The 18,058-nt window shown below is 41.4% G+C and overlaps 1 protein-coding gene across 4 annotated transcripts in view; it reads right to left on the bottom strand.

Annotated features, from left to right (window-relative positions):
- The window catches only part of PDGFRA (platelet derived growth factor receptor alpha), a 55,329-nt gene that overhangs the window by 8,922 nt on the left and 28,349 nt on the right, over nt 1-18,058 (bottom strand). For all 4 annotated transcript variants that reach the window (XM_037829793.1, XM_037829794.1, XM_037829796.1 and 1 more), the window contains 10 exons: nt 15,828-15,932; nt 15,324-15,434; nt 14,889-15,042; nt 13,530-13,696; nt 11,424-11,539; nt 10,928-11,050; nt 8,620-8,731; nt 7,197-7,296; nt 6,974-7,079; nt 5,519-5,760 (listed from right to left, as the gene is read on the bottom strand). In XM_037829793.1, the coding sequence (XP_037685721.1) occupies nt 5,519-5,760; nt 6,974-7,079; nt 7,197-7,296; nt 8,620-8,731; nt 10,928-11,050; nt 11,424-11,539; nt 13,530-13,696; nt 14,889-15,042; nt 15,324-15,434; nt 15,828-15,932 (1,336 nt within the window). The remainder of the gene's footprint in view (nt 1-5,518; nt 5,761-6,973; nt 7,080-7,196; nt 7,297-8,619; nt 8,732-10,927; nt 11,051-11,423; nt 11,540-13,529; nt 13,697-14,888; nt 15,043-15,323; nt 15,435-15,827; nt 15,933-18,058) is intronic.

Genomic DNA, 18,058 nt, shown 5'->3' with positions numbered 1-18,058 from the left:
GTGATGCTGGCTTCATAGAAGGAGTGAGGTAGTAGTTCCCTATTCTTCAAGTTTTTGGAAGAGTTTGAGCAGAAATGGTATTGGAATGCTTGGTGAAATTCACCTGTGAAGCCATCTGATCCTGGGCTTTTCTTTCTTGGTAGGTTTTTGATGACTGACTCAATCTCTTTACTTGTGATTGGTTTGTTGAAGTCTTCTATTTCTTCTCAAGTCAGTGTAGGTTGTTTGTGTGTTTCTCAGAAGCTGTCCATTTCATCCAAGTTTGTTGGCATACAGTTGTTCATAGTATCCTCTTATGAACTTTTTTATTTCTTCAGGGTCCATGATAATTACCTACATCTCATTTATGATTTTATTTACATCTTCTTTTTGTCTTTGTCAGTCTAGCTATGGGTTTATCAATTTTATTGATCTTCTCTAAGAACTGTCTTTTGTTTTTTTAATTCTCTCTGTTGTTTTTCTTTCTCCATTTCATGTCCACTCTCATCATTGTTATTTCTTTACATCTGCTTGCTTTGGGATTATTTTGCTGTTCTTTTTCTAGTTGCTCCAGGTGTGCCATTAATACTTCGATTTTAGCTTTTTCTTCTTTTTTCATATAGGCATTTATGGCAATAAATTTCCTCTCAGCACCGCCTTCGCTGCATCCCATAAGTTTTGAAATGTTGTGTTTTCATTTTCATTTGCCTCAAGATATTTACTGATATCGCTTGTAATTTCTTCTTTGATCCAGTGATAGTTTTAAAGTGTGTTGTTGAACATCCATATGTTTGTGAATTTTCTGGTTCTCCAATTGTTATTGATTTCCAGCTTCATTCAATTATGATCAGAGAAAGTGCTTTGTATAATTTCAATCTTTTTAAATTTATTAAGACCTGTTTTGTGCCCCAGCCTATGGTCTATCCTGGAGAATGTTCCATGAGCACTTGAAAAGTATGTACATCCTGCTGTTTTGGGGTGCAGTGTTCCATATATATGTCTGTGAGGTCTAGTTCACTCATCATATTATTTTGGTTCTCTGTTTCCCTATTGATCCTCTGTTTATATGTTCTATCTATTGAAGAAAGTGATGTGTTGAAGTCTCTCACTATTATTGCAGGAATGTCTATTACTCCCTTCAGTTTTGCCAGTGTTTTCCTCATGTGCTTTGGGGCACATTGATTAGGTGCATAAACATTTATGATTGTCATTTCTTCTTTGTGAATTGCCCCTTTTATTAATATATAGTGTCCTTCTTTATCTCTAATAACATTTTAAAGTCCATTTTGTCTGATATTGGTATAGCTAACCCAACTTTTAATTTTTTTAATTTTTTATTTTTTTGGTTATTGTTTGAGTGGAATATCTTTTTCCATCCTTTCACTTTCAACCTATTTGTATCTTTAGGTCTAAAATTCGTCTCTTGTAAATAGCATGCAGATAGATCATATTTTTTATCCCTTCTGCCAATCTGTGTTTTTTGATTGGGGAATTTAATCCATTAACATTCCATGTTATTACTGTAAAGGCAGAATTACTTAAACCATTTTATCTCTTGGCTTTTATTTGTCAGATTTACTTTTCTCTCTTTCGATCCTTTTATTTACCCTTACTAATACTCTTCATTTCTGTACCCTCCTCTAGGACTCTCTCTCCTGTCTTTTCTTTTCAGCCAGCAGAATTCCCTTTAGTAGTTCTTCTAGGGCTGGTCTCTTGCTAACAAACTCTCTCAGCTTCTGTCTATCTGTGAATATTTTAAACTCTCCCTCACTAATAAAGAATAGCTTTACTGGATAGAGAATTTTGGGCTGGCATTTTTTCTCTTTCAGCATCTTAAATATATACCACTGCCTTCTCACCTTCATTGTGTCTGATGAGAAATCAGCCCTTAGTCTTATTTGGCTTTCCTTGTACATGGTGAATTGCTTTTTCTCTTGCTGCTTTCAGATTTTTCTCCTTCTCTTTAGCCTTTGACTGTCTGACAAGCATGTGTCTTGGAGTACATCTATTCAGATTTATTTCATTTGGAATGAGTTGGACTTCTTGGATTTTGCATATTTATGTCTTTTATAAGGGTTGGGAAATTTTCAGCCATTATTTCCTTGAATATTCTTCCTGGCCCTTTTCCCTTTCTTCCTCTTCTGGGACACCCATGATGCATATGTTTGTGCATTTTGTATTGTCGACCATTTCCCTGAGACCCGGCTCAAAATTTTCCATTTTTTCTCCATTTGATCTTTTGTCTGTTCAAATTCAGTTGCTCTGTCTTCTAGCTTGATGATTCTTTCTTCTGCCTCCTCAAATCTGCTATTGTGTGTCTCTAGTATATTTTAAAATTTCATCTACAGTGTCCTTTACTTCCATAAGCTCTGTTATTTTTCTATTCTACCAAATTCTTCTTTATGCTCTCTTAGTGTCTTCTTAATATCCTTTATCTCTTTATGCATATTTTCCTTCATTTCTTTGAATTGATTCAGGAGATTTATTTGAACACCTTTGATTAGTTGTTCCAGATTCTGTGTTTCCTCTGACATTTTTTATTTATTCCTTTGATTGGGCCATCTATTCCTGTGTTTTAATATGTCTTGTGGTTTTTTGCTGATATCTGATCATCCGATCATCTTGATGGGTCTATTCTGAAGATCAGTTTCTCTCTCTTGTCTAGGATTTAGTTGTTGCCTGGGTTTGTATTAAGGTACTGCTTTGACAGTTGGGTCATCAGTATTTCTGAGCCAAAACAGGGCCAGGGACCCATACAGGGGATGTAGACCTCCTCCAATGGGCCTGAGACAGGGTCTGGAGAGGCTCTGCTGTTTCCCCCTGAAGTTTCCAGCCTATCCAGCAGATGGCACACTTCAGTTACTTATTCATCCTCATAAGGTGTTTAATTCCTGGAGCCCAACAGCATGTGACTGCTGGGGGCTGAAACTGCAGAGTTCCTGCCCCCTCACTTTGCCAGTCAATATCTGGCTCAGTTTTGGGCTGTGTTCCCCTCTGTAATTGGAGCACAAGACTCTCACAGATGCCCCAGTCTGTTGCCATCCCCCAGGCAAGGATCAGGCCACCTGCTGCTGTTTCCCTCAAAGTTGGGGGATGGGCACCAGGAATTTCAGTCTCTGTCCAAATTTCTTAGACTCTTCATCCCTCACTGACCTGGGGCCTTGAAATGTCCTCCCCTCTTCCCTGGGTCCCCAAACAGTTGATTCAAGCAGCTTCTGCCTGGCTACTTGCTGCTTTGGGTTCCCTCCCTAATCCTCCATTTGGAAGCTCCTCTTGGTGCCCTTTTGTATTCTGCCCTCCCCAGTGGCTTGAGTCCTGCCATGGTTCCCTGTGGGCCTGAGTCTCTGTGTCTGGATATAGGTGGGCATCTGTCTCACTGCTGTGAGAAATTTTATAGTCTGTGTCCCTGGTTGGAGGTGGGAGGGATCCCAGCTGCTGCCTCTCGGTACTTCCCAAGCTGTGTGGGACTGAGTGAGGGGGAGGGAAGAGGACTGGCCAGTTCAGGACAGAAATTTTCTACCTGATATTTTTCTCTTTCTTCTATTCAGCATTTGTGGGATTGTTCTCAAATCTTTACCAATCTTTACTCCTCCAGAGTTCTGAACACATGGGATTTGTCCTTTCTCTTTGCTGAATCTCTGGGGAGAGGTTTTCAGTAGCTATCTGACATTGCCATGTTGATGATGTCACCCCAGGCATTCTTTGGCTGCCTTTTTTATGATATTTATCCCAATGTGATTTTTGAACTTTATTTAGAAGCAGAACCCTTTTTACAATCAAATTATTCCTAGATGCTAAATACAAAGAAAGTGAATCAGCTCTGGATAAAACTGCAGTGGAGGGCTCAGAAACCCCTACTCAGCCATTCCCTTATCCCCTGAATTTCTACCACAGACCTCCAGCACTTCAAGGAACACAATTTGCTAAAGAAGTATAAATGCATTTAAAAACTGACCCAGGCAAAGCATAAATAGAAAAGTAAGTCAACTTTTCCCCATCTCCAAATCCCATTTTAAAAATCCCATTAAAAAAAAAACCCACACTGAACTTTTAAATTTTTCTGGTGCTTGCAGAGAAACAAAGGCTGTCTATACCATACACTTAAATTGGTTAAGAGAGGTTGTGATCATAAGTTTCCAAAATTATGCTATGTGCTTCTACCTAAATTGTATGCGGTTAACTGAATGACTGAAAAAAAAAAGACAGATAAGCAACTTAGACCTTGAACCAGGACCGCTAACATCACCTTCCCTACATGGGTTCAAGAGATATTCAAAGAGAGCAAGGGGCACAGACCCTTCCATCTGAACCATGTAAACCAATGGTTTTCAGTATGGACTGTGTGTTACCATCACCTTGGTAGTGAATTAATGGAAATAGACAATAATCACCAATGGCTGCTAATATCACAAAAAGAAGGACAACAGGACAGTATGGACCTCCCATTGTAAGTATGCAGCACCATTTTTGAAGCACACTGGCCAAAAATGTAACCTGAGTCAAAACAAGCCTCTAGACTAACTGCCAGTTTACAACAGAGGCACATGATAAAGACACTACAGGGATATAATTAAGGAAATAGGGGAATTCTACAAGAAAATGCTCTGGTTACTTTACAAATAATATCCAAGGGGGTAGAAAAAGAAGTAGGGGAACCTATAGAGATATATCAGCCAAAACAAGTGTGACTCTTACTTGGATCTCAATTAGAATAAACCAAGTGTAAAATAATATTTGTGAGACTATCAATGAAAATTGAACACTGACTGGATATCTGATTCTCTTAATGATTTAGTACCCAATCTGGAGGTGATATAGATAATAGTTATTTTTTCAAGTTGAGCCCTCATCATTTAGAGATATCCATTAGAATATTTATGGATGAAAGGGTATGAGGTCTTCAGTTTGCTTCAAAATAATCCAGAGTGGGTGGAGGAGGAATAGTCACCACTATGCAAATGAGACTGACCATGAGTTCATAAATAGGTATGCGATGATATGCTATATTACTTTAATTGTGTATATTTCAGAAAGCTTTCATAATACAAAGTTAAAAATAAATAAATAATCCTTCAGGGAGCAGGGACCACACCCTTGTGTATCAGTATTTTAAAAATCTCTTCTGGTGATTCCAACTTGTAGCTAGGGTTGAGGACCACCAATGTAGAGTCAGATAGCCTGGTCCAGCCCCTCCTTCACCTTTCTCCTCAGTTAGGTGACTAATTAAGAGAACAGCAGGGGAAGCTTATAATATCTCAAAAATCACAGTTGCTGGATTAGTTTGATCAAATTACTTGAGAACCTAGGTCAAAGATTCTCCCCAAGGGAGAATGCCCGTCTCTATCCTACAACTTTCCCCAACCCCCAGCCCCAGGGAGGACATATTAGCATCATCTGGGAAGTGTTTTCAAACTAAATCAACCCCTTGGGGATCCCGCAGCTCCCTCCCCTGGTACAGATCAGTGACAGCAGGTCATCTCCTTCAGGAGAGGGGAGGATAACAACACGGCTGGAAGCTGAGATTGCCACCCGCATCTACCTGTGTCTGTTCCTTTTGCCCAGGTCTTCGTCCTCAGGGACCGGGTCGATGTCAGGGAGTGGGATGATGTAGCCGCTGTCTGCGCTCAGTCTCTGCTCATCGAGGCCACCCTCCCAGCCCTTGAGCTTGTCCTCCTCATTTTTGTAGGTGACGCCAATGTACGTGTTGTCCGAGTCCACGCGCATGCGTGCCACGGCAGGGTGGTCACTCTTCAGGAAGTCCAGGTGGATTTTCTCATAACTCTGTGATCATTTAACACATTTAAGCAAGTGTTATTGACCAAAGTGCAAAATGACTGCAGATGCTCAGAACTTAGCATTATTTAACTATCTGTATTTCCATACTACCTCCCAGATGTGGGATTGAGATGATTGAAGGGGAGTCCTAATCAACCATTCCCAGAGATGTGGAACATGAAGAGAAAGACCACCAGTGGCAGAGAGCCCCTGCTGGTAAGTTTCAAGGTGCCAAGAGCCCCTTCTCCAAGTCAGGAGCTGTTGACCATGCCCCCCATCCTCTCTGCATCTCACATGGCTCAGATGGGTCCCAGAGAAGATGGTCAGGACTTCTACTGGAAGCACACAGTCTTCCTGACTCCTAGATGTTGGAGAAATCTAACTCAAAACTTAGGGACCTCTGATCTAAAAGGACCCCGTTTTTGACAACAATTTCAATCTCTTCCCTCCAACACATCTTCACAATCTGAGAACTTTTGACTATCCAAAGGTCAATTTCCTTCTGCCTCCGAGACTGCCTCCCTTATGGGAGCTGTAATAAGCAGTGAAATAATCAATAGACAAAAGTATTTAAGTTCCAGTTCAACTGAAACTCCCTGAGAAGAAGGAAGAGAAGCAATGAGTACGAAAAAATCTACCTAGTGACCAATTGAGACTCAGAAATTGAATTTGTTATATAAGCATGTGTGCATTTCCTCCACCCCAGCACCTCTGCAGAAAGGTGTTTCATTCATTTACATATCCTGCTTAGTTCCATGAAATTATATTTGTTCATTTGAACAATACTTTCTACTCTGCAAAAAACAGCTGGAGTCACAGATAACAGCTGAGGCTGCTTCTTCCAGTCAGCTGGTGAAAGCCAATTTTGCATTGATTTAAGTGTATTCAAATCAGCGATTTAATGGCCACGGGTGTCCTGAGACTTCTAACTGCACAGTAGTTTCAGATACACAAGCAACTGGAGAACAAAGTCCTTACAGGTGTTGCACGCTTAAGACAGAAGACGACAGGGGAGCCTGTGGGAAGGGGTAGGATTTCACTAGTCATTGCTACCAGGGGCCCTGAGAGCATTCCACAAAGCCCACGCCTCTGGATTACACAATCTCAAATGTTCCTCTCAACATCGTTCAGAACAGCTCTGCTCCCGGGCATAACTGCCAGACATTCTCTTCTACCTTTCCCCATTCCTTTCCACCCATCTCAACAGGCCCAAACAAACCTTTTTATATTGCCCTGGCAACAGATTCTCCACAATTTCACTCAGGTGGTAAAAGGAAGGTCTCTTCTCCGGCTCACTGTTCCAGCACTTCACCATGATTTCGTACCTGGAGAGGCACAGACCTCAGAGTGGGCACAGAGAGAAGGGTCAGGGCCACCCCTTCATCCCCCACAGACCCAGTAGGCAGGAAGGCAAAGCCAGTGGGGTGGAGAAGGGAGCTCACACTTCACTGGTGGCGTGGTCGGGCTTGGCCATCCGGTACCCACTCTTGATCTTATTGTAAAAAGTAGAATCCACCATCATGCCAGGGTAGGGTGTGCCACCTAAAAGCCAAAAATAAATCAACCAACATTAACAAACATGGGCACAGTACATTGTTGAAATGCTTGGGGTGCGGTCACTATAGAAAACATTTGGGCTTCCTAAAGCCCTGAAGTATTGGTTCTTTCAAGGAAATTCAGTGTTATCACCTCCTTGACTTCCAAGCCCTGCTTAAATTTTAAATTTAAATAGGACTTCTAGGTTGATCAAGGCCAAGCCACCTAGGCAAAAAGTTTACATCTTAAGAAAAAGTGCTAAAGTGTTTTCAATGTTTCTGACTACTGGATATACATATGCAAAGTGAAACTGACATACAAGGAGAAATTCTGGATCACTGAGGCCAAGAAAGTCATTTCACCAGAAGTGTTCAAATACCTAAAGCAAAAGTCAATTTTGGGGTTATGGATAATCTCTGCTTTTATTGGGGTACAAGCCTAGCATGCTATCAGCTGCAAATTGGGATAATCCACAGTAACTCTCCATGGAGGAAAAACCATGGTAAAGAATGAAGATCAGGGAGGGACAATGCATTTCACTATCACATCTGGATAACAGATAAATTAATGAAATGGTTCACATTTTTATGGCCAACACCAAATTAAATTCTGTTTTCTCTCAAAAGCACTCCAAAACTACTCCAGATCTCTCCGTTCTCCTTTCTCTGGACTCCTGTCTCAATTTCAAATTGGGACCACACAGTTAATCATGGAGTATTTCTTTAATCACTTCCTGTATGTAAATCTTATCTCCCCAGCTGGACCATCTGGGAGTCAGAGCCGTGATTCACCCTTTTCTTAGGGTCCTCACCTGGCAGCATGTGGCATCTATGTTCATGTTTGGCAACTAACCAAAGGACTGGGAGGTTTCTAGACTTCAGAAGGATGACTGGGGAGTCATATCCTTTTCCTCTTGCTACACTTTTCACCTGGGCATGATCCCCATCAGGAGAGGAAAGAGCTCCTCTGTGCTGATAATCCCACTTAACCCAATGCCCAAAGTGAAAACGCAGCCAGTGAGTGGATATCCAGGAAGAATTACTTCCAGGGGGAGAAAGTTACTCAGCATAGCCCAAAAAAGAGGAGGACGCAAGGCCAGGGGTGAGGAGGCAACCCCAGAGATCCCATCTCAAGCTGCACTGGCACCTCTTAAATGCACAACTTTAATTGCACTCTTAAATGAACAATGCATGATGTCACTTGGCTACAGCTCACTCGCCTCACACCAGGTGTCTTAGCCCTGTTTGCAGCCTGGAGCTTGGAATCATGGTATCTCCTTTCCTGGGTTGTTCCAGAACAGCCCAAACAAGCAAAGATGTAGGCCCGTACCAAGGGAAAAGATCTCCCAGAGCAGAATGCCGTAAGACCAGACGTCACTCAGGGTGGTGTAGAGGTTGTCGAAGATGCTTTCAGGAGCCATCCACTTCACAGGGAGAAAGGTCTGCAGGGAAGATATAGGAAATTAAACCAAATCTATGCAGTGATGATTTACAACAGCAGAAAGGAAAAGGTGTTCTCTCTGGGTTAATAATAACTCATATTAATAGTCTTAATAGTCTTGTTCCAGATTAGCGTCTCTTGTGTGTATTGTTCACTGTTGTACTCTCAACAAGGGTACCTGACACCTGGGGGATGCTCAATAAATATCTGATGAATGTTGAATGGCCAATTCTGCCTCTTATGTCCTCCATAGGAATAACATCTAAAATTCCTGAATTTTTGCCCCAAAAAATCTGAGTCCTAAATGGACCTTTCCTATTTCCTAGGAACAAAATTAACATATCCAGTGATCCATGAGCTTTTTTTTTTATTTATTGTGAACTTTAACATATATACATAACAGTGATAACTTTCAAGGCACGATTTAACATGTTAGAGAGCAAATTTCAAAGCATGTTATGTGTTACAGTTCCACAATTTCAGTTCTTTCCTTATTGTGAAATATAGGATATATAGAGAAAGGCGAAAACTTTCAAAGCACAATTCAACAAACAGCTATAGAGCAAATTTCAAAGAATGTTATAGGTTACAGTTCCACCATTTCAGTTATTTCCTTCTAGCTATTCTAATACCCTAGCATCTAATATATATATATATATATATTTATATAAAGTTTCAGTATTTGTAATCCTTTGTTAAATCCTGTCTTGTCTGTTGCTACCCCTTCCTCTCATTTAATCCCTTTCTCCATCTTCAGGGGTGTCTGGGCAGTGAGCACCCTAACTTGTTCATATTGAAAAGGGGTGTTGACATTATAGGGAAGGGGCTGCATCTAACTGTTGTTCTTAAAGAGGCTGATGCCTCTGGGTTTTAGGACTTGTCTGGCATAGGAATACTGGTGGATTTAAGTTTCCAAGAGATAAAACTTAGTGAGTGAATCTTTTATAGACTCTCAGATAGTGACCTATGTATTTGGGGACTACTGTTGGTAAGGGCATGGCATACTGTGGCCATTTGGGATACCTAGCTGGAGCTTGCATAAGAGAAACCTCCAGGATAGCCTCTCGACTCTATTTGAGATCCCTTAGCCACTGTAACCTTATTTTGTTACCTTCCTTTTTCCCCCTTTTGGTCAAGTAGGCATTTTCAATTCCTCACTCCAGGGCCACCATGAGCTTTTGAATTTTAAGAAATAGCAATTTCCTGCCACTACAAAGAGTGAGACATTAAGATAAATTTTCCAGCCTTTCTTTGTGAGGCTGGTCCAACTTTCAGTGGAAATACTAAACTGAGGCAGATATGTAACATAGTCACAATAACATCCCTAAGCCCTCTAAGACTCCCTGCAAAGAGAGCAGAAATTCATAATCTTATTTCAACAGGAGAAAAAAATTAACTCCACCAAAGTCCAGTGATTTGTTCAGATGCCTAAAGTTGTAACCAAAATGCTACAGGCCAAGGCCACGACTACAGGAAACACAGAGCACAAACATGGGCTGGCCTCCTTCTCTAGTTGATGCAAAAACCCCACTTTACTCACAACCAGTGCTGCTGGGGTGATTTGGAATTGTAGGTACAGGTAGCAGACGTATCCCAAGCTATTTCATCTGCTTAGAGATGGAAGGAGCAGAGAGAAGGGTCCAAGTACAAGATAGAATGGCTCTCTTTAAGAAAACTGTACCTCTAAGACATACCAACTTAAATAGTCTTAACATTGTGCGGGCTACAGATACCTTTTGGAAATCTGATAAAAGCTAGAGACGCTCTGCCTGGAAATGCATACATGCACATGCACACACGCAATTTACATATTATAGCTAACAGTGATTGGGTCTTTGTATGTTCCAGACTCTATCCTAAGCACTGTACATGAATTCACTAATTTAACTGCCACAGCAATCCAGGAGACAGGTATTATTGTCACCTTCATCCTTAGAGAAATCAAGGCACAGAACGGTCAAGTAACTTGCCTCAAATCCCACCCCTACAACACAAGTGCGTGGTGGAGCTGGTCTATACCACCAGCAGCCTGGCTGCAGAGCCTGTTTTCACACCCCTGCTAGCCCATTCATGAATCTCATGAATTCTGTATTAAAAGTAAGGGCACCAAATGGCTAAAAGTAACATCCAATGTCAAAGATTAAAGTGAGGGAGGGGGAGCATGCAAAATTGGGGCGAGAGCAGAAGGAGCACATACACTGCCTTTCGACACATAGTTGGAATCATGCATGATATCTCTGGCCAGGCCAAAGTCACAGATCTTCACGATTTTCCCTTGAGCCAGGAGGACGTTGCGAGCAGCCAGATCCCGGTGGACACACTAGACAGAAAGGGGAGAAATGACTCAGGGTCAGTCCACCAGTGGCAGAACAGCATCACCTCTGAGAGACCGGCCACTTCATGATGGCATTTGGAGCTGTCTGGCACATTTCAGGAAGGCTGCCCTGGCTCCCCCACTGAGCTCTCATCCCAATCACTCCCCAAAGAGAGAAAGCCCTGAAGAAAGAAGACTCCTGATGACATCAGAGTCCCCACCCAACCTAGAGGAAGAGGAAGAGAAGTAGAGAAATGAGAAGTAGCTGTGCCACTCGCCTCTCCAAAATCTATCTGCTAAGATCCCCTTCCACACTCAACCTCACTTGGAAATCTGTGGCCTGGGTCTAAAGAGGGCTCTGTTCCTTAAATACACTTACATTTTTTGAAGCCAAAAACTCCATTCCTCGGGCAACTTGATAGGTGAAGCTTAACAAATCCAACAAAGTAAGGCCTTCTGAGTTATCATCCGAAAGGAGGTTTTTGACTTCAGAGTCTGCAGAAAAGTAATTAAGCACATTTGTGTGGGAATGCACATCATGAAACGGACCACTGGTGACACTCCCTCTAGGCTAAGCTGTTCATCAGGGGAAGGGTTGCAGAGGGTTGCCCAAGGAACATATCCAAAATTATTTTCTTACAGAGTTTCTAGACCTCACAGGGTGGGCATCTAAACTATGCAAAGACTCTTTCTTAAAAAACAAAGACATCTGTAGAAAAATATATCTAATCAATATATGTGTATACATACTATTATACATAGAGAGAGAGAGAGGCTTACATAGAGAGAAATAGCTATAAAAGGGCCAGAATAATCCAATCCAATGGATCCTCACATGTCTTGTTGTATGCCACTCAAATTTCTTCTTTCAACCTTAGTTAGCAATTCACTTCAGTCACTTTTAAAACACACCCACACCCGCACACATCTTCCATATTGAATACACATTAGGTCCCTCTGAAAAAATGGCTTCTAGGAATTGGTATTTTTTTTCTTTTTAAAGCCACTTTATAGTACTTGGCTTTTTTTGGGGGGGGTGGAAAGGAGGGGGCACAAATCAGATGAGGCAGCAATCTGAGAGACCAGTGCCAATGGCTTTGTATTCAGTTCACTTTTTTTGTAACTTGTCCACATTCCCCAGTTGGTCCCATCTGGAAGGATTCCAGGGTTTTCGAGGAAGGAAACAATCCAGGCCAGCAGTTCTCATTCTTTTTGAAAACCTTCAGGCCAGTGAAGAGTAGCTCTAGCCATTCACATTTTTTCAGCCAGCTACAGGAAGGCCAGAGAGCAATGGTGTGTCTGCCAACAGGGCCTGGGCCCAAGCGCGACTCAAGCTCTCCTGATGTCTGGAGCCAAGTCTACCAGCTCAGCCTAGGAAGCAACATAACTATTTTTAACAATATGAGAGGGGAGAGGAAGGACTGGTTCCGATCATTCTCATTGGCTAATCTTTAAAAAAGGGCTTGGATGTTCACCCATTTGGCAATGGGAAGTGGATGGAACTTGGAAGCACAGAAATGGAAAATATTATTGCGTGCTGAGCTTTGAAAAACAAGCACATTCTTTTTTAATGGATGGTACCTTTCATTTACAAAGTCGGAAAGCATTCAGAGCACACTGGTGATTTTCAAAACAATTTCCATGGCTGCTCAACACTGTTTTCACTGACCAATGGAAAGGCTCAGACCCAATAAGACAAGATCACAGGACAAGTCAATGTCAGACCCATCTAGCAATCACCGTCCTCTCCCCACTCCAAGCCTGCGATTAGACTAGAACCCTGGAGGGCCCACCCCTGAGCAGATGTGGGGTGGTCCATTTGGCATGAGCATCAGCTGAGTTCCCTAGAGTTTACAAAGCAATTCAAATCTGCCACATGCTCATGCTTTGAGAACAGACAGCTGGATCTTCCTACAAACAACATTCAATAGAACCATCCAATACCTTGTCACAAAAATACAACCTCAAATTGTCTACTCTCTAGTTTCCATCACAAATTGGATATTGGGAAAGCTAAAACCAAGGGCTATTGACTCATAGATTCCACTGACTTCTAAAAGAAAAACAAAAAGTAGTAGGAACCAACATAGGATTGCCAGCTTTTAATTTTGCCAAGTATAGGCATTGAAAAAAAAAGTCCATTATCACCATGCTTTCATAAAAAAAAAAAAAAAAATACATGTTAGAACCAAAAACAAAAGTCATTACACAAAAATAAAGGGCAATTCTTTAAACTGATCACATTTAAAGTCTGAAAATTTCATTATATGAAGGCTGACTTTATTCTTTCTCCTGTTTTCAATTCATAAGCCACGAACCTGTGAAAACACGTCACAGACCAGTCCTAGAGTACAGACCCTCATTTAGGAGCCTGCATTTAGGTAGATCTACTTACTACCCATCCCTACTTCCCTTGGAGTGTTTTAAGTATCAAATTAAAACACTGCAAGATCACAACACCCAAAGAAGGAATAACTGCTTTTACCTAACAAAGATTTCTTCTTATATGAGGCTGGGCGATCGTACAGGGATCGCTGGATGTCCGAATACTTAGAAACCTGTTTCCTTTCTAGCATGGGGACATACTGGGTGGTGTCGGCTTGCTTCATGTCCATGTAGTCGCCATTGTTTTCAAAGGATAAAATAACATAACTGTAAAAACAGAAAAAGAGACCTTATGCTGGGTTCCCCTCTGGAGTGACCATTAAACATTTAATAGATGATGACTGGGTATCCATAGGTGCCAGGTGGTGTGGTAGGCATTGCGGGCCCGGGGTGAGCAAAACCAAAATCAATCTGTGCCCTTCCTATGGGGTGGTCTAGTCATAGAGATGAGCATTAATCAAATAAACACATAAATACACAGGCCATCTCAGAAGGAGGGGAGGCTATATTAGCATATGACTCCCTTAGAATGAGGGATCACTCCTGAGGATGTAAAATGAATACCATTTACAAAAATGGGAGAGAGTGGGGGGATATTTGGTATGGTACCTGACACATATAAAAGGCTCAACAAAAGTTAGCTGACATTGTTATTATTTATTTCCTTCTTTATATTTACTTATGTGATTTCAATGCCAATCCCCAACACCTCTTGGCAGGAATGCAGACATCCTGAATAGTCACATCTAAGACAGTGGGGCTACACTCCCATATCCTGGTTTTAAAAATGTTCAGTCTATTGCAATTAAAGTTTGAAAAAGTTATTATATAAAGATTTGGAAATGGGAACCAAGTTCTTTCCAATTCACAGGCCACAGTCCTGGACCCTGTGGTCATGTGAGCTAGGCAGCCAATTACTGTTACTCAATAATATTGAGCCTGTGTTTGGTATCCGTAGGGTTATTTAACATGAACTAAATTCACTGTACTTTCTGATCTTTACAGAGCTTCATATCTACAGAGATATTTACAGCCATCTGTTGGTTTCTGCAGTGAGGATCACTATCACTGCCTTGGTTTATAGGCTCGGGTTCAGCAAGGGCCAGTATCTTGAGCTAAGAGATTCTCAGATGGCTCCTCTAGGAGGTACGAGAACTCAGTAATCAATGGCCAGAACTGCACATTATAGGTCATAAATGGACCACATATAAAATGACTCCCAAAGCTCTCATTCATATGAATTAGCAAGGCCTCCCCACATGATATCCCAGTACAGAACACCTGCAGACATCGTGTATTTATCTCCCCAATGTCACAAATGTATGGGCAGGGTGATTTGTCTCTAAGTCTTACTACCTCCTGGCACTGAATCTGCAGACATGGGAAGAGGACACGGATTCTCTCCATCAGTGAAGCTTGAAAGAGAATGATACACGGCAACACCTCTCCTTGCACTCACCTCCGTGTGCTTTCATCAGCGGGGTTCAATCCAAAGATGTCCAGCTCTTTCTTTGGCTTCTCTGGGTGGTGGCTCAGGAAGCTGTCCCTATTCTTATGCAAATAGTTCACCAAATCCCCATAGAAGCAGTACTCAGTGATGATGTAAATGGGTCCTACAGAGACCAAAACTGGTTAGGAGATGGTTATGAAAATGAAAAACAAAAAAGCCATGAAGTGCCAAGAGTGGACTCGCAAGAGATGTTGCTCAAAAACAAAAACAAAAAGCAAAAGCAAGCTTTCATCAGCTTAGTGGAATCCAGTCAATCATTTAAGGTATTTATATTCACTGGCATAGTTAGGGATGGAGAGTGGGGGTTTAAAAAATTGGTTCAATGTTTTCACAACTATGAGTTCCGTGAAAATTGTCACTTACAGGTCAGGTCAGGAAGCTTACCTGATTTGGTACAGGCTCCCAGCAAGTTTACAATGTTTAAATGGGGCCCCAGGTGGGTCATTATCTTCAATTCAGACATTAGAGCTTGTTTTTCACTGGATCTGGCTGTGGCTGTCAAAGAAATAAATCACCTATCAGTTCAACTGAGCTACCTACTTCCTGTCCTCAGAAAAAGCAAAAAACATGGCTAATCCTGTAATTGGGCATTGTTTTATTTACCGAGTCTAAAAGAGAAGCAGATAGTGGCTAAGTCTAGACTCTAATAACTAATTCCTAGTCCTCAGGGTAAAAAGTAATTACTAAAATAATAACTCTTGATTTTCCAATTTACAGACAACACGAACAATCTAAACAAACTTAACTGGCAAAATAGTCTAAATAGACATAGAACCTAGAGTCAAAAGAACCAGGTTCTAGTCCTAAATTTGGTGTTTACTAGCTGTGATTTTGAGCAATTCACTTAAGAGCTCCATGTTCAGAAAATCCCCGGGAAGAGGCACTTACGTTTCAGCATCTTCACTGCTACTTTCATGACAGGCTGGGACCGGCTTAACCCATAGGCAGTTCCTTCAACCACTTTCCCAAATGCACCAGATCCAAGGATACGACCTGCAGGCAACCAGAACCATTATGACTTGCAAATGTCACACGTCCCTTCAGCTTTCCTTACCAGGGCCAGCACTCCTGGGTGCTCAGTGGTGAGTGTATTTCCTGTATTGAGTCAGCATAATTATTCCTGCAAGTCATCATGTCAAAAACAGAATTAAGTCCACAGGGATGGAAAGTAGTGCAACTGCTTTTTTCAAATAACATTTGCAAGGCAAAGGAAAACACAGATAGAGAAAGGATGGTGGGGTCCTCCCTGGGTGGGGCGCTCCCCGTTGTGAGCACTCTGTGCACAGCTCACGCACTGGGCCAGACCTTGGCTCCTTCACACTTGCTTTCTGTGGCTCTTGTCCAAACCCCGTGGTTCTCAACCCTTCTGTCTTACATATGCAAATAAAGGCATATATTTTCCATCAATGAGTTCTTATCTACTGGAAATAGTTCAAGATTCAAAATTCAAGCATTCCAAGAAGTGATTAGTTAAAACTCGAGACTGTTTATCATGAAGGCTCATCACACCCCTGGAGCACATTTGCTTCATGTGGGGAGACACAAAAAGAAACTGAGGCCATCATTGCCCTCTTAAAGAGCTCACAGTCCAAGAGGGATGTTTCCCAGAGAGGTCAGACTCACAAGCCAGGGAAAGGACACTGTAGTGGGTTAACAATGTCCCCCCAAAATTCATTACTGGGAACCTCGGAATGCGACCTTATTTGGAAATAGGGTCCTTGCAGATGTACTTAGTTAAGGATCTTAAGATGAAAACATCTTGGATTCAGGACAGGCCCTAAAGCCAACGACTGGTACCCTGAAAAGAAGATAGGACACAGAGACATGGAGAAGAAGTCCATGCGAAGATGGAGGCAGAGATTGGAATTATGCCACCACAAGCCAAGAAATGTCATGAGCCAGCAGAAGCCAAAGGAGGCAAGGAAGGATTCTGCCTAGACACTTTGGAGGGAGCCTGGCCCTGCTGACACCTTGATTTTGCACTTCAAGTCCCCAGAATTGTGAGACCATAGATTTCTGCTGTTTTAATCCATCAAGTTTGTGGCAATTTGTTACAGCAGCTTTAGAAAATACAGATGTCAACAGCATGACATTGTTTCTTAGTACATGTCTGCATTGCTGGAAATTGTACCTGGAAAGGTATTGCTTTCCCTGAGACCTGATGGTCCACAGGAACAGAGAGACATGACGTGCCTTTTGGGATATTAGGGATCTTGCCCTTTTCGGCAATGTATTATATATTCTTCTTAACTTCCCTAAGCTTCTCTTTCCTTTTTTGTAAATCAGGAAAAAATCATAATGAAGACGGCTTAGTCCCCAGGTATAAGTATTTGAAATTAGGAGCAGCTAGAGCGCTTTGTTTGGTTTCAGTTTAAGTAGCTCTCTAAGAGGATCTAAACTCAGTGATATTTTTGAGTGAGCTAGATAATAAAATTGCCTTTGGCATCCTTCAAAATACATGCCTTTAGAATATTCATAGTGACACAACCACCAGCTCAGCCTTCATTTGTCTTTGTCCTGTTACCATTCATTCAGAATGCAATTTTTAAAAAAATACCCTTGGAATAAAATTTCACATACTTGGTCTCAGTCCAGGGTTGAAATATTTGTAAAATTTGTGATAAGTTGGCTTGGCTGTTTTTACATTCTTTGCTTTACAATGTGCCTTTATTTTTACATTCTAAATTCTCAAAATACGTATCCTAAATAAGCATCTAATACATCTTCAGAATGTATTGAATCAAAATATCTTTTGTCATTGTCTTCATTTATTATCCGTTCCTTTTAGTCACAGAAATCAATCTCATTTCAACGTGTGCGACTTCCAAAGCTAAGCTATTTGGGTACGTATCTTTGCCAAGCCTCCTCATATTCTCTTCTCCCTTTGTCAATTTTCTTTAACTATAATTTGCTACAGAGTCAGATAAAAAATTATTGCAGTGATCCAATTAACTCATTTCAAAGGCTGAAAAATATTTCTGTAAGCAAATTTCTATTACCTAGCTCTTACTAATAAGCACAAACCCAACTCCCTTATTCTTCCATATACCTGTAAATAGTAAAGTTGAGCACAGATCAAAAGAGAGTCTTGGCATTATGTTGAGTGAAATAAGCCAGAC

This window comes from Choloepus didactylus, chromosome 3 (genome assembly GCF_015220235.1).
Source record: "Choloepus didactylus isolate mChoDid1 chromosome 3, mChoDid1.pri, whole genome shotgun sequence".
Classification (NCBI taxonomy): Eukaryota; Metazoa; Chordata; class Mammalia; order Pilosa; family Megalonychidae; genus Choloepus; species Choloepus didactylus.
Note: the sequence above shows the minus strand (reverse complement) of the source record. Positions and strands in the feature narration are given on the sequence as shown.